At 39.8% G+C, this 25,553-nt stretch overlaps 1 protein-coding gene across 1 annotated transcript in view; it reads left to right on the top strand.

The window, feature by feature from the left end:
- Nucleotides 1–3,377: 3,377 nt before the first annotated feature.
- Nucleotides 3,378–25,553, top strand: part of ESRP2 (epithelial splicing regulatory protein 2) — a 41,020-nt gene continuing 18,844 nt past the window's right edge. The window contains exons 1-6 of the mRNA XM_084215134.1: nucleotides 3,378–3,751; nucleotides 4,649–4,777; nucleotides 22,703–22,816; nucleotides 23,848–23,962; nucleotides 24,694–24,792; nucleotides 24,914–24,968. Coding sequence (XP_084071260.1) covers nucleotides 3,617–3,751; nucleotides 4,649–4,777; nucleotides 22,703–22,816; nucleotides 23,848–23,962; nucleotides 24,694–24,792; nucleotides 24,914–24,968 — 647 coding nt within the window. The 5' untranslated portion in view covers nucleotides 3,378–3,616. The remainder of the gene's footprint in view (nucleotides 3,752–4,648; nucleotides 4,778–22,702; nucleotides 22,817–23,847; nucleotides 23,963–24,693; nucleotides 24,793–24,913; nucleotides 24,969–25,553) is intronic.

The raw sequence follows: 25,553 nt of genomic DNA on the forward strand, positions 1-25,553 counted from the left end.
AGGACAAATAATTTCTCAATATCATACTAGTTTGGAACAAATGATGGACTTCCATGTTCCCTGAAAGGTTATTGAGGTATTTTTTTAGATCTAAATGCAGCCAGGATATTATTCCAGATCTCATGTCTCAAAGTTTCATACTCCTTTTATTAGGCTTTAACAAAAAGGCTTCAGTCATCAGGACATTCATTTCACAGGAATTTTTAATAGTGTAGTAAAAGAGATGGTCCCTTCCCTTCCCTTCCCTTCCCTTCCCTTCCCTTCCCTTCCCTTCCCTTCCCTTCCCTTCCCTTCCCTTCCCTTCCCTTCCCTTCCCTTCCCTTCCCTTCCCTTCCCTTCCCTTCCCTTCCCTTCCCTTCCCTTCCCTTCCCTTCCCTTCCCTTCCCTTCCCTTCCCTTCCCTTCCCTTCCCTTCCCTTCCCTTCCCTTCCCTTCCCTTCCCTTCCCTTCCCTTCCCTTCATGAAAATGCCACTACAAATTTATCCATTCAAGCACAATGCTTTTAATGAGTCTCTTCAGTGTTCTCATGTGATCTAACTGTAAAACCGATCTATTTTACAGTTTTAATTGCTTGATTAATAAGAAATAAAATAATCCCAGTACTGAGCTTGCATAACAATGTGTCCATCTTTAAAACAGCTTCTCCACCCAGTTACAGTTATGAGACATTATTCTTGTATAGAGCCTACAAACAAGGACCTCTCTAAATATGCCTGCCAGGATTAAAGCTAAAGGTGAGCAATAACTCTTTATTTCAGCAAGATCTTGGTTACAAATTAACTTTTCTATGCTCAGTGTACAAGGGCTTGTCCCATATATTTTTCAGGAACTGGATCCTGTTGCTGTTCTGTTGAGACATACGATGTCATTCCTTTACATTATTTAGCTCAATAAATTGCTAGCATAATTCAGAGAATGGGAGGGTTGTGGATAGAAGATGAACGCAAAGCCAGTTGCATAATCTGATACTTTGAAATGTGTGATATTGCAGGAAGGCCAGCAATAAGTACAGCAAAAAGTACAGATGTATTGGCATTCTCTGAGCCTGTTCACTGAAGCCTGTGAGGAAATGTGTCAACCTGGTCAAGAATTTATCATGTGTATGATCTTCTATAGAAATCTGCTAATTTAAATCCCATTATGTATGAAGTACTCACATCTTAGGGCTACAAAATGACATCCTCATGAAGGCAGCTAAATTGCAACAGCCTGGTATTTTTTTTTTTTCTGTGAACATAGCTACAGTTAAATTCTGTATTTACACTTAATCTGTGTTTACACTTATCTGTACAAACTGCCTGTCTCCAAACAGCCCCATCTATATGTGTGAGTTTGGGAGGAGGGGAATAGGTTGGGAAAAGAGGAACAGTTCTCACACCTGCAGTCATTTTTATGGTCCTTATTGCAGACTTCAGGGATAACAATTATCCCATACTCAGTAACAGTCTGTTACACTGTTTCATTACCAGTATATCCAAAGGATATAACAAAAGAAAAATGGATGGGGTTTTATTCTACCAAGTACTTCTGGAAATGCATTGACAGAGGAAAATATAACTGTGGCATAAATTCAGCAATGCTAGAAAATACAATGCTGAAAATATTTTGAATATGTAAATATATACATGTTACAGATTAAAGTTTTCAACTCTTTTCAAGAATTTGCCTTTCTGTAACAATGTATTTTCAGGATTGCTTCTCAGGCAGCTGCATGAGCTGCAGAGACAACAGCTGAGAGGTGTTTAACTGTTTTGTGATGTTCGGTGACATGCTCCTGTGCAAGATTTCCTGCATGGCCTCTGTCAGGTACATGCTTGTAATACATAAATTCTAAGATACTTCACATCAGACAGCATCCTTGAACTGTAGTTTGTTTTCACTGAAATAAATGGAATTAGTCTTGCTGGTGGTGTTAACATGGAGAATCAGTGCTTGTCAGAAAGAGGTCCATATTAACTGCTATAATTAATCAGTTATAAAATTGGAATGTTGAAAGAAGATGAGAAAATGCAATTTAATAATTTAAGCCATCAGATATTCACAATTAAATGCCCAGCTCTGCCTTTTCCCAGGATAGACATCCGCAGCTAAATAGCAGTACCAATTTTCATTCAGTAAAAACTCTGTTTCAACACAACATTAATACTGAAGTATAAACTGAAGACTTAATTAAACAAAAGAAAAATTATGGCTAGTCTAACTTGTAGCATTTGGTCTTTAAAAATCATTAGTAATTCATCAGTGGTGGCAGTAGGAAAAATAACTTTCAAAAGAGTTTAGAAGCCTTTTGATCTTTTTTTCTGCTTTAAAATCAATTTGAGTTTGAATATATCTCTGAAAATTTTCTCAGTCCCCGGTGTTACAAATACTGCTGCTGCCATTGAGCAGGAGTGATTTCATAGCAGCTAAACTAGGTGGTGGTTTCCCGTTGTAGTCTCAGCAGTGTAAGAGGAGAGAGGAGAAAAGCTGCCTATCTTGGACTGCAGTTAATGCCCGGGAGACAGCTCCTTATTGAGCACTTGTAGGAGAGAAAATGCAGGTCTTAACGCTGTGTTTTTGCAAAACTTCCTAGATACTTTCTTTCTCAAAACAAAAAGAATTGTTTTACTAAGACCCATCTTTACAAACTATATGAAAGCCAGGGCCTAAATTGCAAAGTACTGTCTGCCTGCAATATCCCTTAAAAATCCCTGTGGAATGCTACGCTTTCATTACACATTAGCGTTGGCGTCGGTAGCTGGATACACACACAGCAACGTGCACAAAGGGCAATTACTTAGAAGCAGGTAAACTTTTCTTTCGTGGAATTCAATGCTAAGTCATAAATTGTGTTTTAGCCACGTATGTTGTTCAGATTTGCCCCGAGCCGGGCGCGGGTCCGAGCGCACAGAGCCCCGAGTGCCCCGCACGCCGGGCGCGCCGAGCCCGCACCCAGCGCCGGGCGGCACCCGCAGAACTGAAAGCAGGTAGAGGCACTTCCTGCAGGCAGAATTAAACAGAGAAAGGGAGTTTGCCTCTGATCTCCTTCAAAAACCAATCAGGCCGGATCAGCCAGGCGTTGATTCTCCCTCCGTCCCTCCTACACCTTTTCCAGAGGCCCAATGGCCTTGTCCCTTTGGGAGATTGACTAGAGTCACATGAGCTGCACCAAGGGCAGGTAACTCAGGAGAGGGGAAGGGGAAGAGGGAAGGAAAAAAAAAAAAGAGAGAGAGGGGAAAAAAAAAAAACCCAAGCCCAGACTGAGCTTCTGCCATGATGTCAGAGGCAAAGAAACCCACAGCTTGCTAATTTCACCTCCCAATCGGCCCCGGGAAGGAGATCACCGGGAACAGGTAGAGATGGGCGCTTTCTTTCTCCATGTTTTTTTTTTTTTTTTTTCTCTCAAACACCCAACCTCCTAAAAAGCTCTTTCTCTCCTCTTTATATTGTGACTTCTCCTTCGCTCCTTTTCCCTTTGATTACTTGGAGGTAGGGGGTGAGCCTTGTGGGATTTTTTGGGGTTTATTTTGTTTTTCTTGTTTGTTAGTGTGTCTTTCTTTTGCCTTTTTTTTTTTTCCCTCTTTTTTTTTTTTTTTTTGACCTCTGCTTTTGATTGTAGTTGTTTCCCCCTGTGGTCATGACGGCTTCGCACAGTGACTCTTTGGTGGTGTTGTTTGGGGCAACAGCTGGTGCATATGGGGCTAAACTGGGTTCGGATGAGAGGGAACTAATTCTCTTGGTGTGGCAAGTTGTGGATCTACAGAACAAGAAGGTATGGCTTCGATATCCGGGGCGAGGGCGCGTTCCCCGGCGCGGGGCGAGCGGGCTCTGCCGGGCGCTCGCCGCCTGCCCGGAGCCGTTTGTTCATTTCACAAATGCACCGAGGGAGGGAGGGCGCGGGGCCCGTGCCCGGGGGGCATTCCCTGCCCGGGGCGCTCGCTCGGGAACCTCCTTTTTGTCCCGTCTTGAGAGAAGGAGTAACTTTCTTTAAAAGTTTGGCCGCTTCCACACCCCACTGCCCCGTCCGCCTTAAATGATGCGTAGCTTCGAGGATGTCTACGGACTTTTGAAGCTTTAAAACAAAAAGCTGCCCCGGGTGGCTCCGAGCGTGCTCGCTTCCCTGGGAGCCGGCTCACGGTCACCGGTCACCGCTGGACCCTCTGGGCCTGCTTTTTGTTTGTTTAACCAATGTTTGGATAACCTTTAAGAGAATATTGACTTCGTTTAATTCTTAGGCCAACCTAAAAGTCATCTCTAGTATTTTTTACTCTCCAAAAGCCCTATCATAAATAACCCCCTAGAGATGAACGGCTTTGATAAAACAAACAGGGCTATCAATTTCGTTAGTGGATTCACGAAACCGCCTTGATATTAAGTGATCTTCCCTTTGTACGTAACAACTCCCGCAAAAGTCGGTGCTAACTGCAAAAGGCCTCCTATGAAATGGGCTTGGATACTCCGAAGCAGAGAGCGTGGCTCTACGGGGTGGGAGGGAGAGAAACCGCGGCCAAAGGTTTCGATTTGTGAAATAGACAAATGCGTTTTCTCCTGGCATTTATCGGGAGGTGATACTGCACCTTTCTGATTTTTCTGCAGTCTCAACACAATGCTCTAAAGAGCTATTTCGATTGTTCCTCACTTTCGTCCATTATTTCTTGAATGTTTTTAGGTAGGGACACTACACAAATCCCTGGTGAAAGCAGACAACTTGGACTTAAGTGACCAGTGTCGTGAAGTCAGTGGCTTAACACCAGAGGGATTGGGCAAAGCTGAACCACTGGACCGGGTTCTTCAACAGGTGAGGTGCTGCTTTTGGGAGCAGGGGCTCTTCAGGGTAAAGCCTGTGAATGAGATTTAATGGATTTGAAAAAGGAAACAAATGATACTTTTGTCTTTCACTTTGAAATCACTAGCAAGTTTTCATGCTTGTTTTTAAGCTAACCCAAAAGGACCATTTGAAATGGGAACTCCATAATTCTGAAACAGTTGTGTATGATACCAGATTATTTGAGTTGATGCTATGAGTCCTTGGAAGATCTGACTTCTGGTTTTTTTATGGGTCTACTTTTATTCCAAGTTTCTCTTAAGCTTTGAAAGAGTAGGCCAGTAAGAGTACTGCTTAATAAAGCAGTGTTAATCAAACTTTCAAACTTCACGTGGTACGTTCTAATCTACAGGTTCACTGCTCTAATGTGTATTGAAAACTTTTTCTCACTTGCTAGTCTTAAAATCAGCTGAAATCTTCAAAATCTTTAATGTAACATCAGATATGCTTGTTTTGTATCAGTCTTTTCCAGATGAGATTAATGAAGGATTATAAAGTGATTTGGTTTGATTATTTTCTGACATCTGTAGTTTTGCTCTTTGGCTCATTTAATATCACATTGAGACAGTAAATCTGAATTTGTATGATACTTACAGCTCAGGAGGACTTAAGCTACTTGAAAAAATTTAGTGCAAATAGTGTACACACAGTTCCCAAAAGTTTGCTTGCTTTGACTGTCCTTTCTATGCACGAATTGTGCTTGAATGGAAAAATACAATAGTGCATTTTTGTGTAACATATAAACCTGCCTTTCCACACCTTGTCTGAATCATTCGTAGGTGTGTTTCAGCAAGAAACTTGCTTAGGCAGTAGAACAGGTTCATGTTGCTGTAATTTCTGGTGACACAGATAACTTGGCAGACTTGGTCCTAACCCTCTTTGATACTGCATAGTTAACACTACACTCTGGAGTGTCTTTGAACACGTAACTTGTATGTGGCTTAAAATCTGTCAGCATTGGCTGCAGTGGCATTTGTTCTGCTTGCATTTGTTTTGTTAGAGTCCAGGACCAAGAGGTGATTTTCTTTTTTTTTTTTTTTTTTTTTTTTTCGGGGTTGGTTTTTTTTAAAGCTCCATAATAACCCCTGAGAAAATGTGCAGCTGCAGGTTTGATCTTGTCCCAGATCTTGCACTAAAGACATCTGGAACAGCTTAGCCTAGTACACTCTGTTTACCTTTATAACAGACACACTTTAATTATACCCAATACTTTATGAGAGATTGTATCTTATTGCCGTAAATTGCACTGTAGGTGGGTCTGCTTTAGCAAATAAAAGGAAATACTACCTTTGTGTGTAGGTGGGTAGAGACTCTTGAAAAACAACAATTTTTTTCCTTTTTCTTTGCATATCTATGCAACTAAATAATGATTTTGCTGTTAATTGTTGGATGCCAGTTGTGATGTGGCCATTTCCACCGTAAGTCTTCTGGAACACACCTTACCTAAACTCTTCTCCCTTGCCCTCTGTGTCCTGACTCCTGTGGGAATTAGGAGAGAATTAATTCAACTTCCCACTTGCAGTGGTGGCAAAAAGCAAAACTCCATATTCTTTATTAGTAAATCCTTTTCTGCATTTTTGAAGACAAGTCCATGGGATATTTTAATTGCATCATGTGTTTTAAGGATGAGTCAGCTGACAACACATACAGTTTTTTTTTCTTTCTCAGTTAAACATTTTGATTAAAAGCAACAGGTAGTTGAAGTGGTTATTTGAAAAGGAGGAGGAAAAGGAAGTAGACTTGTACCTTGATTTGAGATAATGTTATAGAGTATGTGAAATTAGCTTTCCACACCCTGCCTGGATCATGGTAGAAAATTGATGATGCAGCTGAAAATTGCTCACCTTAGCACATATCTCAATCATGTAAATGAAAGTTTTAGTGCCTGCTTCTGGTTTTTTGCCTTGGGTTCCCAGTCTCTACATGTAGAGGGAAGTGAGAACCACTGAGCACAAATCCATTGTAACTTTTATCCATGCTTCAGAGGCCTCTTTCAACTTCAAACATTCTGTGGTTCTGAATCAGTGATTTGTAGCTGGTAAACAGTAGATCAGCTTCTGTAGGTCTGGAGTTATTCCCCTGACCACAGAAAGTCTCCTTCTGTTGCTGTATACTCCACTTTCCAGCAATGATGGGGTCTACCAAAGGCCTGTAATCTGTGGTCAAGTCTTTACTGTGTTTTTAACCAGGCACTTCATCAAATAATGCATCTTTTTAATTTTACTTCATATTCCTAAAATGTTACATCTTGCACGTTTACTACTTGAGTTTGTCTTGAAATATTCTGAAATAGAGTTCCTTATCAATAAATTTTGGTTGTTGTAATTGTACAAGGTAAGGTTCTGAAGCACACTGCCCCCAAATAACCAAGCTGTTTGCTGCAGCATATACTGTGTATGTTTTGTTGCAAGGTTTTTAGTACTGTACTTGTCCAGGGTAACAAGCATTTGGTTCCAGAGGTACTACTGCAGTGATGGGATCCATCTGTATTTTCTCATAGGTGATGTGCAGTGTTGTGATAGCTTTCCTTTGTGGAGGTGGAGTACGTACAAATGTCAGGGAAATAGCTACCTGAAATCATAAAACGTGTGCCCTTTGGGAGCACCTTGCTTGATGTATTTAGTTCAAAATGGCATTAATAACTTACCTGTGATGTGAGATCAGAAATGGTGAACTCACAGCTGCTGAGATGTTGCAAAATGCTACTCAGTAGAAAACTGAGGATTTTTATTTAACAAAGTAAGTGGGAGGTCTTTTGTTCAAGTGTGTATTTGGAACTCTCTTGAGCCTGTGATCTAAGCCTCTAAACATGCATCAGCTACACTACTTACCAAAGGGAATAGTTTTCTACCTGCATGACTGGGACATTCTTGCCAGGTTTCATTGTTCAGATCCTCATATCACAGGACTGGCTTATTTAGCACGTTATTTATATTTTTCTAGTTAACTGCTGTAGCTTTATAGTTTCCCACTTTGCAAGCTTTTAAGGGAGATCAGTTATTCTCAGGTTGCTCTCTGAAACCTTGCAGGAATGGAACCTTGCTTTTAAAGAGCAAAATCAAAATGAGCTTTGCCTTCTTCTCAGCCCCATTACTCTGTCATCAAAGAGCTGACATCCTCATGTGCTTCTCTGATTGTAGCCACGGGGGCTCTAAGTTAAAGATCCCATATGAAGTTGAAAGTGTTGTGGATTTCTTAATCCCTTCCATACAGAAAACCTGGCTGAATCAGCATGACTTGCCTTAAGACGTGTTACTTTCCTTTTGCAAGGCAATATTTGCATGTCTTCCTGAAAAAGGATAAGTCTAAGAAGAGCTAATAATTTTGGAGAACTGTCTGCAGTATTTAGCTGTAATTACCATCTTTCTTTGAACAATATACATAAAAAGGGAGACATTCTCATGTGAGACCTGGCTTTGCTTTTGGACCTACTAAAGCCATTCCATTTTAATCTATGGATTGACATTAAAATATTAAAAATTTGTTAAAAAGACTCTCCTAGTCCTGCTGATTGAATATATTGATTCAAATACACCAGTGAATATTTTGATTCATATTCTTATATAGAGAAAAACAAAGCTGGGCCTTTCTTGCCCCCTGCACGCTCCCCTAAATAATGCTCTAATTGAAAACACTGAGTGGTTGCCATTTTATTAGGTGATAGCAAATTGCCAATTCCCTCAAGCATGTTTGGATGCCTATTGATCATCCAGCTGAAGTGCAGGTGCAATTTATTTTCAGCAAATTCAGCAAGGAACAAGCTGGTTAAATGAACTTTGGGAAACAAATGGGATGGGGGGAGAGGTGGAAGAACTCCTGAATTCCTCTAACCTGATAAACCGGTTACAACTCTTTTTTTAAGAGAAACTTGTTCTGCGGCTTCTTCTTCACGAAGTGCTAACAGAAAGTTTTCTTGGCTCCCTTGCCAGCTGTCACATCTTCATTTTGGTTAAATGATTTTAAAATTCATTTTTAATAGATGTCTCAGTCTTCAAACTGCAGAAAAATCTGAAAATGCAGAGTGACTTTTTTTTTTTTTTTTTTTTTTTTGAATCTTATGGTTGGTTTTCCAACTTCAGATTATTAGGTGACTGCATCACCTCAATAAAACTTCTAACAGGGTTTGGAGAATTTGCTGGGTCTGAGTTCTGCTGGTTTGGAGCAGGTGTTTGGCGAATCTTTGGCAAGTGTCACTAAACAGGCTGTTCTTTCCACAACAAACACTTAGGGTGCTGTTTCACAAGATTTGGCTTCGGCAATGAAGCCAGCTTCTCCCCTGGCCCTACACCAGACTTTGCCATCTTTTTGTTGTGTCAGTAAAACCCTTTATGAAAGTGTGCTGTAAACAGGATCACTGAAATGAGCAGATGGGGTGGGAACTTAAAACTGCTTTGCTGTCCAAGCTCACATCCTGTGAAACTACACCCTTTGGTTGTGTTTTCATGATCCAACACGTTTGATGGCGATACCAGCTTAAGTGGTTTCTGCTCCTGAACCCTTCAGTGGCACCTTTCACTTAGGCAGGTGCTGCTACATGGCCCTCCCTCCTGCATTCTGACTGTACAAAAGTCTTTGGGGCTGCAGAGTGAGCTGGAGCAGGACACTGTTCTGAGTTGAAGGCAGCGCTGGTTAGGAGTGGTTCTGTCTGATGTACATGTGGCAGATTAGGAAGTTTTCCCAAGGGCAGCCATAGCACTAAGGTGTGGGTGAAAGGAGGGTAACATTTTAAGACAGGTAGGGCATGGAGGAATTTATGTGAAACTATGGCGTTGGTTTGGCATCTACAATGAGTGATGAGGATTTCCTGACAGGCACGAGGGCCTTCAGGTTCTCAGGGTAGGTAAGTGATAGATTCCTGCTCTTACAGGAGGGCTGTGTCCTGTGTGCAGGTAGGCTTATGTACAGTTTTCACGTTTATTAGCATCCAATACCTCCCTATTTTCATTGATAAACATAGATGAGGATTGGTTAAATTATATTGCATACTTCTTATTGGAATATCACCAGTATTTACTGTGGGGAATTAAGGATGCTTCCTGTAGCTGTAGGATGTTTCACTGTAGATTTTTATTGCTTTTTAGCTATGGTTAAGCCCTTTTTCAGAACTATAGTTGCAATTCTATTGTTGATGACCTAGATAAAATATTTTTTTCTTTACAAATTCTCAGCGCTACCCACCTGTGTATCCCATCACATTATTATTGAAACACAAACCTGTTCCCTCAAAAAGCTCAGAAAATACTTGATAGCATAAACTGTTCTTCTGTTATGTATATTAAATATATATATATGTGTATACAGAATTATGCATATGCATTTGTTATTGGTAGCACTTCTGTGTGGAAAAGCAGTGACCTTAGCTTCTCCAAAGGCTGCAATACTTTTATCTGAATTCCTCAGGTATTCCTTATAGGAAATAGGAAAATTCCTTTGCTTTGTTCCTGTGTTTAGGTGCATTTCACTTCTGAATGAGCAGAGAATTAGATAAAAGAATTTGTCTAAAGCTGCATGTTTTTTTCCCTATAGACATAAAAGTATGGTAGCCTTGGCAAGCTGGGCTATCTTCTCTTAAAACTAGAAGCAACAATATTAATGAGAAGGGAATAATTTGGCCCAGTGGTTTGAGGATATGAGTAGACTTTTTTGTGAAAGCAGATGTTGCTACATTTTCTGGTGAAGTGGAACAGTAACAATTAATTACCAAGTCTGGGATTGGCGTATATGGACAAATAAACTTTACTATGAACTTGCAGAACAGCTTGAAGTGCCTGTCTTCACAGGGGGTGATGTTGTGCCATGTTTGTAAACTGTGTCACTAATACATTTGGATGTTTCCACAACTATAATATGTCTGAATACTTGAATTTCTCTTAAAATTGTTTTTGCAGCTTTTTAAAATGTCATTGAAAGACAGCAAAATAGAGGGTAGAAGCATATTAATACAAAGAGTGCTGGATTGCATGATCCTCAGAGACTTTGAACTTCTTTCCTCTAGCTTGCTCTAAATAGCTACTGAAAAAAATCACTGGAAATGTGTTAATGAATTATTGTAAGAGTTTTCAGAAGTGGCTAAGGAATAAATGAAGCATAGAGGACTTTAACATGTAGATGGGGCATTTAGCGACATGGTTTAGTGGTCAACTTGGTGCTGTCAGGTTAATGGTAGGACTCAATGATCTTGAAGGTCTTTTCCAACCTAAATGATTCTATGATTTGTATTCTATTATTTTGGCAGTAATCATGTGTGCAGTGCTTCTTCCTGTTCTTCCTGTTAACATGGAAGCAGCTTAGAAAACTTTGTCTGCATTGTCTGCAAACCTGTGCTGTTTCTCTCTTCCTCTGGTAGCATTTTGAAAGGGTTGCACACTTCCTCAATCTGTATGTTGGTTTACTTGATTTTTCCCCCCTTTTAATAAACCAACACTTTTCAGTTATATATGAAGTTCTTGGGTAGCTGAGTGCTGCTAAATGAGGGCAATGTCTCTGTCAATCTCTTGCAGCACTTCTTTCCTGAGCAGTTGGGTTTCAGACTCATGTACACTTGCTAGAATTGATACTGCTAACAAAGCAGTGCTATGGCCAGAACTAAAAATGCTGATTAAAGATTAATTTTTTAGCAACATAATGTCAACCCCCTCTCATTTTATAATTTCTGTCATTAAAAGTGGAAATTTTATATCTCTTAATTAGAAACAAAACCAGTAATTCTTCCTCCCATTCATGTCTTTGCAATCTCCTCTCTGCTCTGGAAAAGTTTTTTCTCTTTCCTGCAGAGATATCATGTTTTCTGTTAGCTACAACCTTATTCCAATAAAAAGGAGGAAATAGTGATGCTCTGAAAGACACCTTGACATGTGTTCTAGCAGTGTCTTGAGTCAGAAGTCATGTTTGTTCAACAAACCATGTTTCAGTGCTTTGTTCTGATAGATCTGTGATGATGATCTTTAAACTGTTCATAACTTGCTCCAGTGTACTTCTATACAATAGCCTCTGTTCCTGCTTTGTTCACAAACAGCTGCTTTGCTTATTTGTCCCTCATTCATTAAATCCACATGCTGTGAAGGTAGATGTGAGTATGGGATAAATATTAAGCAAAAGGTATTGGGAATTGAAATTCAAATGATCACCCCTTTTGATGAGAGACAAAACAAAACAACTAAAACCAACTCTCTCACTTCCCTCAAACTTCTAATTCAAAATATTTTGGTTTGTCTTTCCTCCTGCTGCCTTTCTTTGTAGACCGGCAGTGGGCAGAGTGTGGCAAAAAGGGATTGAGAAATGGATATTTTATTAACACTAAAATATTGGTTAGAAACTTAAGGTCCTTCTTGCAAAAACTTGACTCCTGTGATGATTTTGGGCACCTGTTGGCTTAAAATGAAAGGTTCTGTTGCTAAAGGTGTAGGACAGCCCCTGAATTTTGTTATCATTCTTAGTGAATTCAAATCAAAACTTAATCAGTGAGGTTTCCATTCTCTCGCTCTTATTCTAGAGAAATGTAAGCTTGTGCTTTAACATTACGATGAGCTGTGTTGACATTGGCAGTGTTTGGAATTAATTCTGCTGTAACTTCTGTAAAGATGTTTACTTGCCTGGTAAGTAAGTCTGTTGCAGTGAATTGCACTAAGAGGAAAGTAGACCTACAGTAATGCTACTTGAAAATTAAAGTGAAAAAACCCCTGTGGAAGTTTTGCTGTGTAACCAGATCTTATTGTAGCTGAAGGCTGATCTAAGTTAACTTTGCAGCTTAATAAATACACAAGACATTGTATAACACACCACTCCTCTAGAATAAAATATCATTGGATTGAAGGGGGATCATGAGAGATAACAGAGCTGGGAATACGTAATTGTCACAAGAATATGACTGTGACAGAGTTTTGCGGTTTGCTTGATTGATAACTTGAGTGTCTCAGTGTTATTTTTTACAACAGAATTAAACTTACACAGTACTTCAGATTATTGTAAAATAATCACACCTGTGAGATGGCACCTTGTAAATATAAAGCACAGAAGAAAACTGCTGTTCTTGTGGTTATGCTTAAAGAAACAAAAGAAAATCGAAATCAACACACTTTCTCTATAAGTCTCAGATGCTAAGATTTGATCACAAGAAGCTGTGACTTGCTTCTCAGTCAGACAAACTCATGTCAAGTCGTTCCAGTCACAAGGAACTTGCTTTGGAAGCAGTAAGTTACCTGAAAGGGAGGATGTAGTTCCGTAAGAGGAAGCAACATTCAAATAGTGTAACCATTAATGTCCTTGTTCTGTGTTGGGCAGGTCTGAATCCCTTGGAAGGCCAAGTGTAAATTTTGATCTTACTCAGTTGTGAACTACTAAAATCATATCTCTAATAATTTCTCACTCTCATTTTTCCTTATGAGTCATTACCAATTTTTGATGCTTGCCCTAATCTGTGACTTGAAAGTTTGAGAGATTGAAGGCAAACTGATTTAGGGATCTAATTCCACTTGTCCTTTATGTATTTGTGAAAGCATGTTTGTACAAGAAAGGGAACACTCCCCCGTTTACAAAGCAAAGCAGAGTCAATTTAAGAAAGTTTGACTTCCTTTTGCTGATGTTTGTAAGGATTTGATCAAGAATCACTTGGATTCTTATATAAGCAAAGATACTTCATAGATTTCAAGGCTGTTATTCAGGAAAGTCCAGGCTTATGATATTCTTACAGTACAAATTAAAAGGAGAGGCAGGAGTATGAGAAAATCATGCAGAAAACTGGGTTGTAGATGATAAGTGTGTCTTCATTCTTTTGGTGTTGCCTCATCTTTTTACTTTTCCTTGAGTATTACTACAAAAAAAAAACCAAAAAACTTGAGAAACAACCTACTAGAAAAAATGCTTTAATTTTGCAGGCATTGGCTATTCTCCTACAACTGGTTAAGCTTGCACTACAAACAATGAGGTAGTGTTGAGTAAATAGAGCAGTACCAAGCATTACAGTCAATAGAGCCAGTGCTAAAGATCACATTGCTAATGAAAGTTTGTCCTTGAAACAGAGGTGAGTGGGAGTGGGGGAGGTATAGAACACTGAGAGAGAGCTTGTGCTTATATCAAGACTTTGGGAAATGTTGCAGTCATGGCATTAATTAAAACCTAGAGTTTGGAAAGTATGTTCAACCTTGTCTTTCAGGCTGTAATGACTTGCTCTGTGAGTTGAGCTGATAGCAAGCAGCCTGTGAGGACTGTGAGGCACCACTGTAAACCTGCTTGAAATGTAGGTAAAAGGTTGACAGAGTAGGGATTTTTTTGTATTAGTAGTATTCAGAATTTTCTTTTTCCTTAAAATCAGACTTATGAATAATCTGTGATAACAAATGATTACGCATTTTGCAAGATATGCATATTTTTGTGTTATTTTTTGGTTTTGATAGCTATGGCCTCTTTCACACAGATTAATTTAAAGTGAAAACATAGTTTATCTCAATAAGTGTTTCTTTATTTAGTAGTTTCCTGACACATAATGTAGTAGTAAAGTCCACAAACTCTGAAATTCTTACGTTGCTGGACTGGGCTGTTTTATCTTACACAAGGCTAATTTCAAGTAGCTTATTTGTGGAGTACTCTGCATATTTCAACACTCTCTTATTAAAACAGGTTGTGCTTTTGAAGATAAAAGCCTGTGACCTGATTGCTGTGACATTCAGACGGCCTGAGCCATGGTCTTGCCTTTTATGCTTAATGCATTACCTGAATTAGATGCTGTAGATACCATAGCTGGAAAGCATGCAAATAATCTGGTGTTTCAAACTTTCATCTAAGAAATAATTAATCAAAAATGGTCATAAAATGCTCAAGTGGCATGGCTTGGACAGATCTTTGTCATGGCAGAAGGTTAGATGTTTGCATTCTTTCCTAGGAAGAATTAAAGCATTTAGTTAGTTATTGTTTACTTTGCTGCACAAAGACCCAGGTCCAATTAAAATGAACCACAGAAAGAAATAATGTGGAAGTTTCATCTTTAAAAGAGGTTACCACAGCCCTGAGTAACGATGGTCTGTTTTCTATGCTCCACAGAGTGTCACTGGACAGACAAACCATGACAATTGTTGCTCTGTTTCTGTATTTCATGTTCCACCTGCTGCTGAACAAACTTATTTTTATGCAGGAAATTGGCTGTAGGCTACTCTCACCAGTTAAGTTTAAAGTTGCCAGTCCGTCTCTTAATTCTGAAGGAGTATAATGAATTTTAAAGGAATTTTCTCTGTTTTATTGAGTGGAAGGATGCAATAAACTTGAAGAATACCTTCCATTTTCCCCCTTGAAGTCTTGCAATAATTATAAGAGGTGTCTGTAGGCCTTTCTCTCTTGAGAGACTTGTAGTGACCTGTGAGGTGACAGCAAGGAGGAGGACAAGGTGGTATTATTTCCTGTAACTTCAGCTTCCCAACAAAGTAAAAAATAGAAGGGACTATGATAAATACACTTAAAAACGTAATTCTGTGTTTTTCAACTCCTTCTTTTGAAGATATGTGGTTGGAATTTCATGGCAGAACCCCAAGAATAGGATAGCTGAGACCCTGTTGTTACCTTTTGCTCACAGCATGAGTGGAAAATAATTAATTTCTTTCTGTGAGAGAGGCAACAACAGGAGTTTGTCTAAATAAGCAGCTGGTGTGGAGGAAACTGCTTTGGAACAGCTAGAGAAGCAGCAGGCTGTGCAGCACCTGGTCTGGACCTCTGTTCAGGAAAGAAGACAAAGTGACAGCAGGTTATCAAGTAGTAAGAAGCTGCATAATGTACTTGAGGAGAAGGGAATCTCCAGTGCTTGAAGCTCAGTGCCACATCCTGCCTCTCCTTGGGACTTAGTAGGGTAAATTTACTCTTACACTTGCAAAAGATGTACTCTAACTGGTTTTGGCTACTATGTAATGTCTCTCTTGAGTACATTTATGGTGGCCTTTGTGACTATTCATCCTTCTGTTATTTAATGTAGTTTCTAGGCCATCAAGAGGAATAAGGTGATATGTAACTTGACTTGTCATTCTAAGCAAAATTAGATTCTCTGGCAAGCTGGAAATGAACCCCATGCTTTTGTCCAAGCTAGTCTGCAGTCACTAAATAATCTCAGGCATTAGTGTTCAGTGGAGCAAATAATTGCCTTCCTCCTAATAGGAGGAATCAACTGGCAATATTATTTTTGAACATATCTTGTGTATGGACCTGGGCTGCCTCTGTCATCTCCTACATGTTTGCCCTTCAATGAATTCAAACCAAGGGGCAATTTCTTTTTCATGTTTATGTCTGAATGGTATCTAAATATGGTATTTTTACCCCTGTTTACCTAGAAGGGGAAAAGAAGATATTTGTAGCTTGTGGCTACACTGGGGCTTACACTTTTTTCTTTTCTTTCCATGCAGCAATTTCAGTACAAGGTCACCATGTATCCATTATCAGGCATGTGGAATATCAGTTAACAGATGAACAAAGGCAAGGGCTTACTATAGGATTCTCTGTTTAAAAAGTTACCCAGCACAATAAAGGGTTATCATACTTGTAAATAGTGCTGAAATGCAGTCTGTGCACCTCCCAGTAGTATTGGCATGCTTTAAATTCCTCCATTGCATGGATAAGGCTGACATTATCACCAGGGTTGGAAGAGTGAAGGAGCAGAAGACTGCTCAAGGAGAGTATTGTAAATAAATGTGAAACCCTCATGGGTGTGAGGCACAAAGACCAAGTGAAAATATTTCCCTAGGCTGACATGTTGTGGTATGTTGTGTGTGTGCAAGCCTTGTATACCAAAGCCATGGCTTGTTACTCCTGACTTTTCTCATGCTGTATTAGACCCTTTAAGTCTTCAGACAAACTTCAGGATTCAGTGGTGCCCCAATCTTGCTGATGTTTTAGTGGCAGGCAGGTTCTGTTAATGAGGTCTGGCTTCATCTCAACTCTTGTTCTCCTTCACTTCCCCCCATCTTGGAAAACATGTCCCTTCCCAAACACCCCCTGCCCCTCAGGTACACACTGTGGTGCCATTGGTGTCCTGATCTTTGGTGGAGCTGCAGAGTGGGCAAAAGAGAGTCCAAAGTAGGGGGTGTCACAAAACAGCTGAAGATGGAAGGCACCTGTAGGTGTTGTCCAGCCCAAGACCTGAAAGCAGGGACACTTGAGCAGGCTGCCAAAGACCACAGCCACTTGTGTCTTTAACATCTTCAATGATGAAGAATCTGCATCTTCTCTCAGCAGCCTCTTTCAGTGCTCATCCGCTGGAGATCTTCTTTCAGGAACCACACCTGCAACTGTATAATTGGATTTGGGTGTTCTCTGGAATAAATTGTAGAGGACTTAGCATAAAATCAGGCTTTGAGGCAACAACTGCAGTACCTTTTGCCTGTTGAAACAGAACTGGGAATAGAAAATCTTCAGTGAAACCTTTTTGAAGATTATCCTTTGTTTTCCAAGAAGACTGATCATTGTTATATGCCCAATGCTACAAGCAAAGAATGACTCACACCAAAAGCCTGAAAGAGAGTCTAAAGCTCTAATATTGTGAATTGCAGTAATGTCTAATAAGGGATGATGATTTTTTAAAAATACAAGTTAGACTGGAAAACATCCATGGTTATAAACAGCATGTCTTTAGTCATAGGTTTGCACAAAGAAGGTGTAAGCATTACATGTTTATGTGCCTCAGACAAAATTTTTTTTCTTCTCAGGGTACTTTACAGATCTGTGGAGTCTTATTTTCACTTTCTCTAAAACAGTTTCATTTTAGTAATATGAGGGGTTTTTAAGCTCAAGGGACTATATCAGAATGTAAGTCCTAAGTGAACCAAAATAACTTCTTTTCTAAGTTACTCCTGAAAGTTTTCTTCTTAATAATGACAAAAAGCTATCATTCCTGAAAAAGTTTTATTGTCAGGGGTTTTGTTTGTTTTAGTGGGTTTTGTTTTGTTTGCTTGGGTTTTTATTTGCAAAACACTAATCTAGAATGCTAAACCTGTTCAAAGTCTTTTGACAGGCTTTAAGTCAAATCAATTATCGTCTCTCTGTCTCACGTCTCCAATTTTGACTGGACCAGATATGATCTGTTCACCCTCCCAAGTCTAAAGATGGCATGGCTGAAAAAATGAGCACTTTTCGATATGCTGATCTGACAGAAAGTAGACCATGCATTCATCTGCAATCACCAAATTGTAAACTCTGAGCAATTTAGTAACATCCTGTTGATGCTACTGATTTGAAACCAGATCCCTACACTGTGAGGATCATTCTTTGTGCAAAGAATATTGATAAATATAAGTAATCTTTCTACTTGAAAATAGATTCAAGTCTAGCTTAAGTGTGGACTACAGGCTAAGCTGTTTTCTGGATTTTTATGTTATACTTTAGCATGGCATTCCAGACCTGCTTAAACTACAAGGATGCCTTTAATTCTGAAGTTCTGTGAATGATTTTATCTTGTCTTAGCTGTGATGGGTCAGAAGGGCCAAAAGAAGCAAAACAGAGAAATTCTGTGCATGACTAAAGGAAAAGATCCTGCTTTAAAGACTCACTAGGAGCTGCTGGAAATCTGATGCATAAGGGGCAGCTGAATTTTCTGTTCCTTTTCAGAGGTGATTTGAAGAAAGAATCCCCCAGAGTGCCATGGTGTTTTAGAAATGGTTCTATTTGACAGCATGGGTGCATTCTGTGCCTGAATTATCTCAGTATTTAATTACCGTGCCAGGCACAGATACAGCACAGATGCAGTGGCCTTTCTCAAGGATGACAGCTATTTTTAGTAAGGGAAATGAGACTACCCAAATAGACAGCTGTTTATTTTAGTTTTTCGTGCATCATAACTGTAGAAAAAGCTTAATGAAGAATCTTCTTTTTTCTCCAAGATCTACATCTTAACTCAGCTATATTTAAGGCAACATGAAGTGGGCTGTTATTTTAGTCCCTTGGGATTCATCTGTAAAAAACACAGCAGTTTGTGCTGGCTTTCATCCAGCTTTGCTGCTGGCAAAACATGTCTCTTCAATCTCTTTGTACTCTCAGCTACATGACCAAAATCCAGTTTAACCAGTTTTTCAAACCTGTGTTCAAAGTCTGTCCTTCCCTCTCACCACCTTTTCTCTAAGAACTCTTTAAGGTTTCGTGGAGGCAAGTATACAGAGCAGCTTGTTTGATTCTTGCTCTTCCCTCTGTTCAGTTTTTAATCTTGATGTGGAATTATTGAACATATTCTTTTAAATAAGGAATGACTCATCAGAGCTTTACTGGAGAGACTGATCTGGTGGAATAAGCCAGAAAGGTGGAGGATGATGCTAATATATTGACTGGTTCTTGCAGTCAAAATGAGGGCTGGTTGCAAGATGCAAACAGGTAATTAGCAGTGTGTAACTGCTGTGGAAGGAGCAGAGGAGCAGGGCAGACAGGGTGTGTGAGCTTGGTGGGGGCAGCATTAAGGTGGGGCAACTTTGCCTGCTGAAGTGGGGGCGTGCTTGGACGGCAGCATGAAGGTGAATGACAGCAGGTAAATAGCTGAGATGGATTTTATTAGTGGAGTGAAGGAGATGGGGATGGAATTTATGAAATGACAGAGTTGCGGACAGGTTGTTCAACATGTGAGACAGAAAAACGTAACGTAACTCTGGTGCTGGTCTTAACTTGTCCTTTGCTTGCTCCATTTGGGTGGATGCTGATTCGAGGCTGTCTTTTGAAATGCTGTCTGAAATCTGTGGTGCAAGAAAGGAGGCTGAAGATGGCTTTTCCTGGGCAATGCTGAATTGCTTAACTGGCGTGGCTTGTTGTGCTGAACAATGTGGCTTTACAAACATATCTGCCCTAGCTGCTTTAACAGGTTTGACACATGTGTTATGTGTGTCTATCGACTGAAAGACTTGAGGGTCCAGTGTAATCTATAGCAGCAAGAGCTTGTCCAAAGCTATGCCTTTCATACTCAACCTCTGCAGAATTAGGAGACGTCTCCTGTGGGTGAAAGAAGCTACCTCAGGCTGATCTCAAATATCTGTCGTTCCTCTGGGGCTATTTTGCCCTGTGCTCTGATCCTGAGTGAATCTTCCCCTTCACTCTGCTACCCCATAGTTGAGCTGGTTTGAATAACAAAGGTTGCTTATGTCTCCTGACTATTCTTCCCACAGTCTTCTTGCCCTCTTCCAGAGCAGTACACCCCAAAGTTTGAAACAAGCTGTTTTTAAAATAGAAGTTTCTAAATAAGCTCCCAGCAAGGCCTGCCAACCTTGTGGCAGTTTATCTAAGGCACTTTTAAGCTGCTGGCATTTGGTAAGAAAAGTAGAGTATTGTTTTGACATGTTGATTGTTCCACTGGAAAGGAGTTTGCAATGTTGAATGTTATCACTGACGTTTAATAAATATGCAGTGCAAATACTTACACTTGGTAAAAATAAAAACAAATGCAGATCCTTGGGAGTTCTTTAAACCTCAGTACAGTTGGAATTCTGGGCTTATCGGTGTCCTTATGCAGTATTTTACTACTCTGGCATCTTCTCAGTACAGGCTTCTGAAAATATCTCTGTTTTCTTTTCAGCTGTAGGTTGTGTGGGAAACACCACCTGGACAAAATGTGAATATTTCAGTGCAACAGTCTTGATTTTTACTAACTTGACTTACACCATTTGACCTGAGACTTTCCTCCCTTGTGCAAACATTTTTCTCCTTTTGTTTTCTAACTTGATGACGTCTTTTTGGTTTACAGTTCTTGCATTTTATATGTACAGCAGGAGGCTGCTTACATTTGCTGCTTTCTTCAGATTGTGTGGGTTAGATTTCTTCTTGTATGTGATCAAAATAGCTCCCTAACTGCACTCTCTGTATTGGCTCTTGAGCATCTCCAGTAACACAGGGTACAAAGTTGAAGGTTTGAGGAGTGTTTTATTGCTGTTCATTGGTAAGATTCTGCTTCCTTTCAGCAAGAATCTCTGTGCACCCCCTCTGGAGGCTGATTCCTATCACCATTTCCAATCCCTTTTTACAAATATTTGCTCTTTACCATGTGCATTAGTTAAACAAAAAAAAAAAAACCTAATAAGTTGCTGCATTTAGTAAGAAAGCAATTCTCATGTGTGTTATTGTGGTGAGAATATTTGTTGTTGGTCTGTCACTGTGGTTGTCCACAGAACTACTTTTCTGAAGTGGTTCCTCTGGAGTCTCCTGGAATTTTCTTCTTTTTCTGATGTTTACACATCAACTGAGGTATTTTGAGCACTCCCAGATCTCAATTTTCTGATTCTAAATCATCTTTGAACAATAACTGGCTTTAAAGCCTCAGGTTCTTCAAGACTTCAGCTTGTGGTAGGACCACTACCTGTACGAGCAATTGGGAGGAAACAGGCTTTGGGAATCTGTAAGTTTGGGTTGGTTGATTTTTTTAGTTAGTTATTTTATCTGTGTGTGGTGTGTTTGTTCTTTTTGTGTGTTTTGGTAGTGTGCAGAGAATTGCATCATAAAGGTTTTTGTTTTGGGAGGATATTCACCCTTCTTATAGTTTGATATATGTTCTCTGCTATTAAATAACTTCACTTTATAGATATATTCATATCTATATCTGTAAATATATCTGCAAATGAAGCAACTTAAGACAAGGTGCTGAGCTGAGAGCCCCTCCTCACCCAGCTCTGCCCCTCAGTTCCTTGTTTTGATGTGTGGTACCCAGTACTATAGGAGTCTGAACTCAAAATGGTACTGGAACCCTGGTCAGCTGCCCAAGCCTAGAAAAGGGCCTGGATTGGGTTGAGCAGTTATTTTGAAATAAAGCCTGGGTGATCATGTCTCTGCTCCTTCTAAATCATGTTCATTACATGTTTTCCCTTGTGGAGCCTTACCTTTGGGCTGCAGGTGCTGCAACACTTGTTCACACTGTGAGTTCTGTGTAGCTGTGGGATCAGGTCATTAGGACATCATCTTTCCTGAGCAGAGACTGTAATGATGTAACGTCACATGTGTTGTGATAAAACAAGTCAACTCTCTTTTCTCCCCATACACAGGTTAAAAGACAGCACAAAGGTATTGTCTGAGTCTCAAGTCAACTTGCAATTTGTTTTTGGGGATGGTTGTTTTGGAGTTAAAAGCTGTTGCTGAGAGCAGTGGGTGTTTACTGCATTGTGATTGTAATAATTGCTTTGTTTGTGAGGTGATGCTTTCCTGGGGAGGGACTTAGCATCAAGAGGGAAGCTTAGAATAATTACATTTGTCCTCTTGAAAATTAGTTAACAAGCTACTGCTTACTGATGTGATACATGTAGGTACTATAATATGCTAGCTGACCTATTAGGACCTAGGAATTTAACACTGGTATAGAGTAATAAAAGGCTGGAAACTGTTATCTAAGGATGGAAAATAATGTTGAATAAGATAACTGGAGCCCTTTCCTCTTGAGAATTAATCTGCTGGGAATTAGCCATCCTAGAGCTGGGAATATTTTTTTTTAATCTAGTATTCATAATACTTTTTCTGTACCAAGAACTTAATTAGCTTGGACGTGACTTAATTATAAGGATATAATAAAAGTCAGAGGTGCTATAGGTGAAGAAAGGGTATTGCAAAATCGGTATTGTGATTTATCTTCAAAGTTCTTTCAAATATTTAATAACTTAAATTATAGTTAGTCCAGATTCTGTATATTACCAGTATAGTGTGATCACTTTTCATATGAACTCATAATTCTGCCATATCTTCCTAATTAGTCTTTTTTTAAACTATATTCTGGGTGTTCTTGTTTGCTGTTCCACAAATGCATGCAGTATATTTGCCTTCTTTAATCAGCCCATGTCTGTTCTCCATCAAGTTTTTTTTCAAAAACTTATACAAGATGTTAAATTACATCATCTCCTTTTCAAAAAAGTGCTGAAGTAATGGCAGGTACATGAAATTATCAGTCAGTACAATGAAATTTTTCTCTTCATTTTCCAGTTTAGTCAGCTGGTATCCAGTGATTTGAAAGTACTTGGCAGGAGCTCTTACACACTCTGCAGTGATGGCCAGTTACTCATCCGACAAGTTCTCCACCCGGAAACATCCAAGAAGGTACAAGAGCAGAACTGGTGCAGAGAGGCAGCACTGGGAGGGGAGTGATACAATTCCACCTGGGAGCTGGAGTGTCCCAAGACTATTGAAGATGATCCCCTCCCTGCCTGAGCCCTGAGTAGTTCTTTTAGGCACTTGCTCTTGAAAGTCAGCCACACTACTTGGACTCCCAGATGAGCATAAGGAAGAGGAAAATTAGGAAAAACAGGATAGAGACAGAAGCAATACAAATACTTTGAATTCTGTGTGTGGAGCAGAAACAGAGGTAGAGATCAAACCTCAGCAGAAGTGATGGAGAACTATTGCTTTGCTTAGGCTTGTGTTAAACCAGTGTCCTGTGGAGGGTAAGCACACAGGTGGTGGTGTGGCCTGGCAGTGGTTCCCCATCTGCATTTATTCAGTGGGAAGCGGAGCTTGCTACTCCCACATGAGGCAGCAGTTTCTGCTCCAAGTTCCTGGAGAGTTTAGAGCACCCTGTCATGCACAGGGAGGAGAACCTTGCCTTTGTGAAAGGTGGTGGCTCTTGAGTTTGCTCTCTTAGTAGGGTCCGCAGGAGCCCCACAAGAATGACAGCTGCTGACATGGAAGGAGCTAGCCAGTTGTTGGTTTTTTTCCTGAAAGTTGCTGAAAGAGATTTTGTATTCTGTGGCAATATTTATTTAAAATTTGTCATCATGGTTCAGTACAAATCTGCTTTTCAGTGTAGCCGCAAAAGATAAAATAGTGTCAAAAATGGGAATTAAAGAGCAAAACGTAGATAATTGAAAATATTTTTTTCCCAGCCATCTTCTCCAGCTGTTTTACATGGGTCTGATTCCCAGAGGCCATTTGACTTTGTTCATGTTAGACATCCAGTTCTGTAGAGTTATGGAATTTGAACTGTGTTACAAAGGAACCAAACTGCTCCATCACCAACAAGCTGGTGACGTGGAACTACCTGATTTCTGAGAGTGCCTCATTCAGTTCAAAAGTATTAATTGAAATTTAAAGGGATAGCAACTACAAACCAAATATTTTTGCCTTCCTTGTAGAACTTCTTGTTGTCAGACTGCTTCTATTCCTTTTATGATCTGCGCAAAGAATTCCACACATGTTACCCTAGTTCAGCCGCCGTGAAAGATCAGACTATCAAGACCATGGCAGAATGTATCCTTTTGCTGCAGCTGATATCCCACAATCAGTTAAGTTCCTTGAGTTTTATCTCCGTGGTTGTAACAGAATTTAGAAGAATAAAACTAGATGTGGGTTTTATAAACTCACAGGTAAAGTGATAGGAGTGTCTGCTTAAGGGTGTGTCAGGGGAGTGGCTCTGCTTGTAATTTTTTTTTTCCCAAATTGCGTCTAATTGATTTCAAACCATATTTAGTAAATCTGCCAAAGAAAAGCATTGCTTGCATTGGTACTTGATCTTAAAGGAAAAGCTGAGCTGTCAGTGGGCATTTTCAGCAGCAGCTGGCCTGCAGGTTTCCACTGTTTGCAGGTAATAGTTATCTTCCATGATCCTGACTACACTGAGTTTAAAATAAAGCAAAAACAAAACCCAAACAATACTCTACATCTCAGTTCAAATTAGAGGGATTGTTGGGGCCCATCTGAGTGGGATTGAAGTTCAGTTATGTTTAAACTGATAGGAACTTAGCTTTTTCTTTTTTGGACTCTTAACACTGCAATTATGTAAGGTCTCAATAGTTTTCAAACTGTTGTCTGTTGCAGTGAATATAAACTAGTTTATGAACACTGTAACATATCTAATAGCCACATGTTCCCACTAAGACCAGTACATTTGATTATTAGTTCTGTGCTAATATCAGGAAAGCCTTATGCCTTGTTTACAAAGGATTGTGCAAGTCTGTTATTTTCTATAATCACCTGTTTAGATCTAGGCTTAGGGACAGATGAAGCAGAGGAGGACTTTGGCGTGTGGCAAGTGAAGACCATGGTGGCTATCATTTTCAGCATGCTTTCAGAAGGTTGTAGTAAGTTAACTATTTATACTGAATGCTGAAATCCTTATTTTCTGAAAGAATTGGCAGTGGTGCTGTCATTCTTAAGTAATCTCTGACTCTGGTTATATTTAAACTTCCTGTTTTGTCACAGATCATGTATTTACTGAGCCTGAAACTGTGAAACACAAGTATGAAACAGGTCCTTGGTAAGTGCCCTTGTAACTCTGTTGTTTACAAACAAAGATGAGTCTTGTGTACAGCAAGGAAAGTTTGTGAATATTTCCCCATGGTCATGTGAAAGCAGGCTGGCTCCTGAGAACAGCCCAGTGCACTCAGCAGTCACTGCAGTGCAGCCAGAGTGTGGCTGGCATGATGAATGCTGTACTTTAGCCCATCTCTTTAAAGTCACTGCAAGTTAAATGCTCTTTGTTCTCTTGCTTCTGTTTTTGCATGGCATCGAGGCTGGCTTATCTTTCCCAGGGTGAAGAAATATTTGTGAACTTTCCCTAAGTCAACAGGGCTGATGGCCAGTGCACCTCACATGAGCTGAGCTGTGTGGCGCTTCCCAAAGTGGTTTTGCTTGCTGAATGGGGTGTTGGGTTCAGGGAGGAAGGAACAGGATGGCTCATTCTTTACAAATGTATATCAACAACCAGACCGAAATGTCTGAGGCATAAGTGATTTGTGTTGCTTGGAATGCTAGATCTTTCAAATAAAATTAATTCAGTTCCTCGTTATAGGAAAATAGGAACTGCCTCCTTTACAGTGGGGCAGTTTTCCTATTCTTTATT

This window comes from Fringilla coelebs (genome assembly GCF_963513975.1).
Source record: "Fringilla coelebs genome assembly, chromosome: 14".
NCBI lineage: Eukaryota > Metazoa > Chordata > Aves > Passeriformes > Fringillidae > Fringilla > Fringilla coelebs.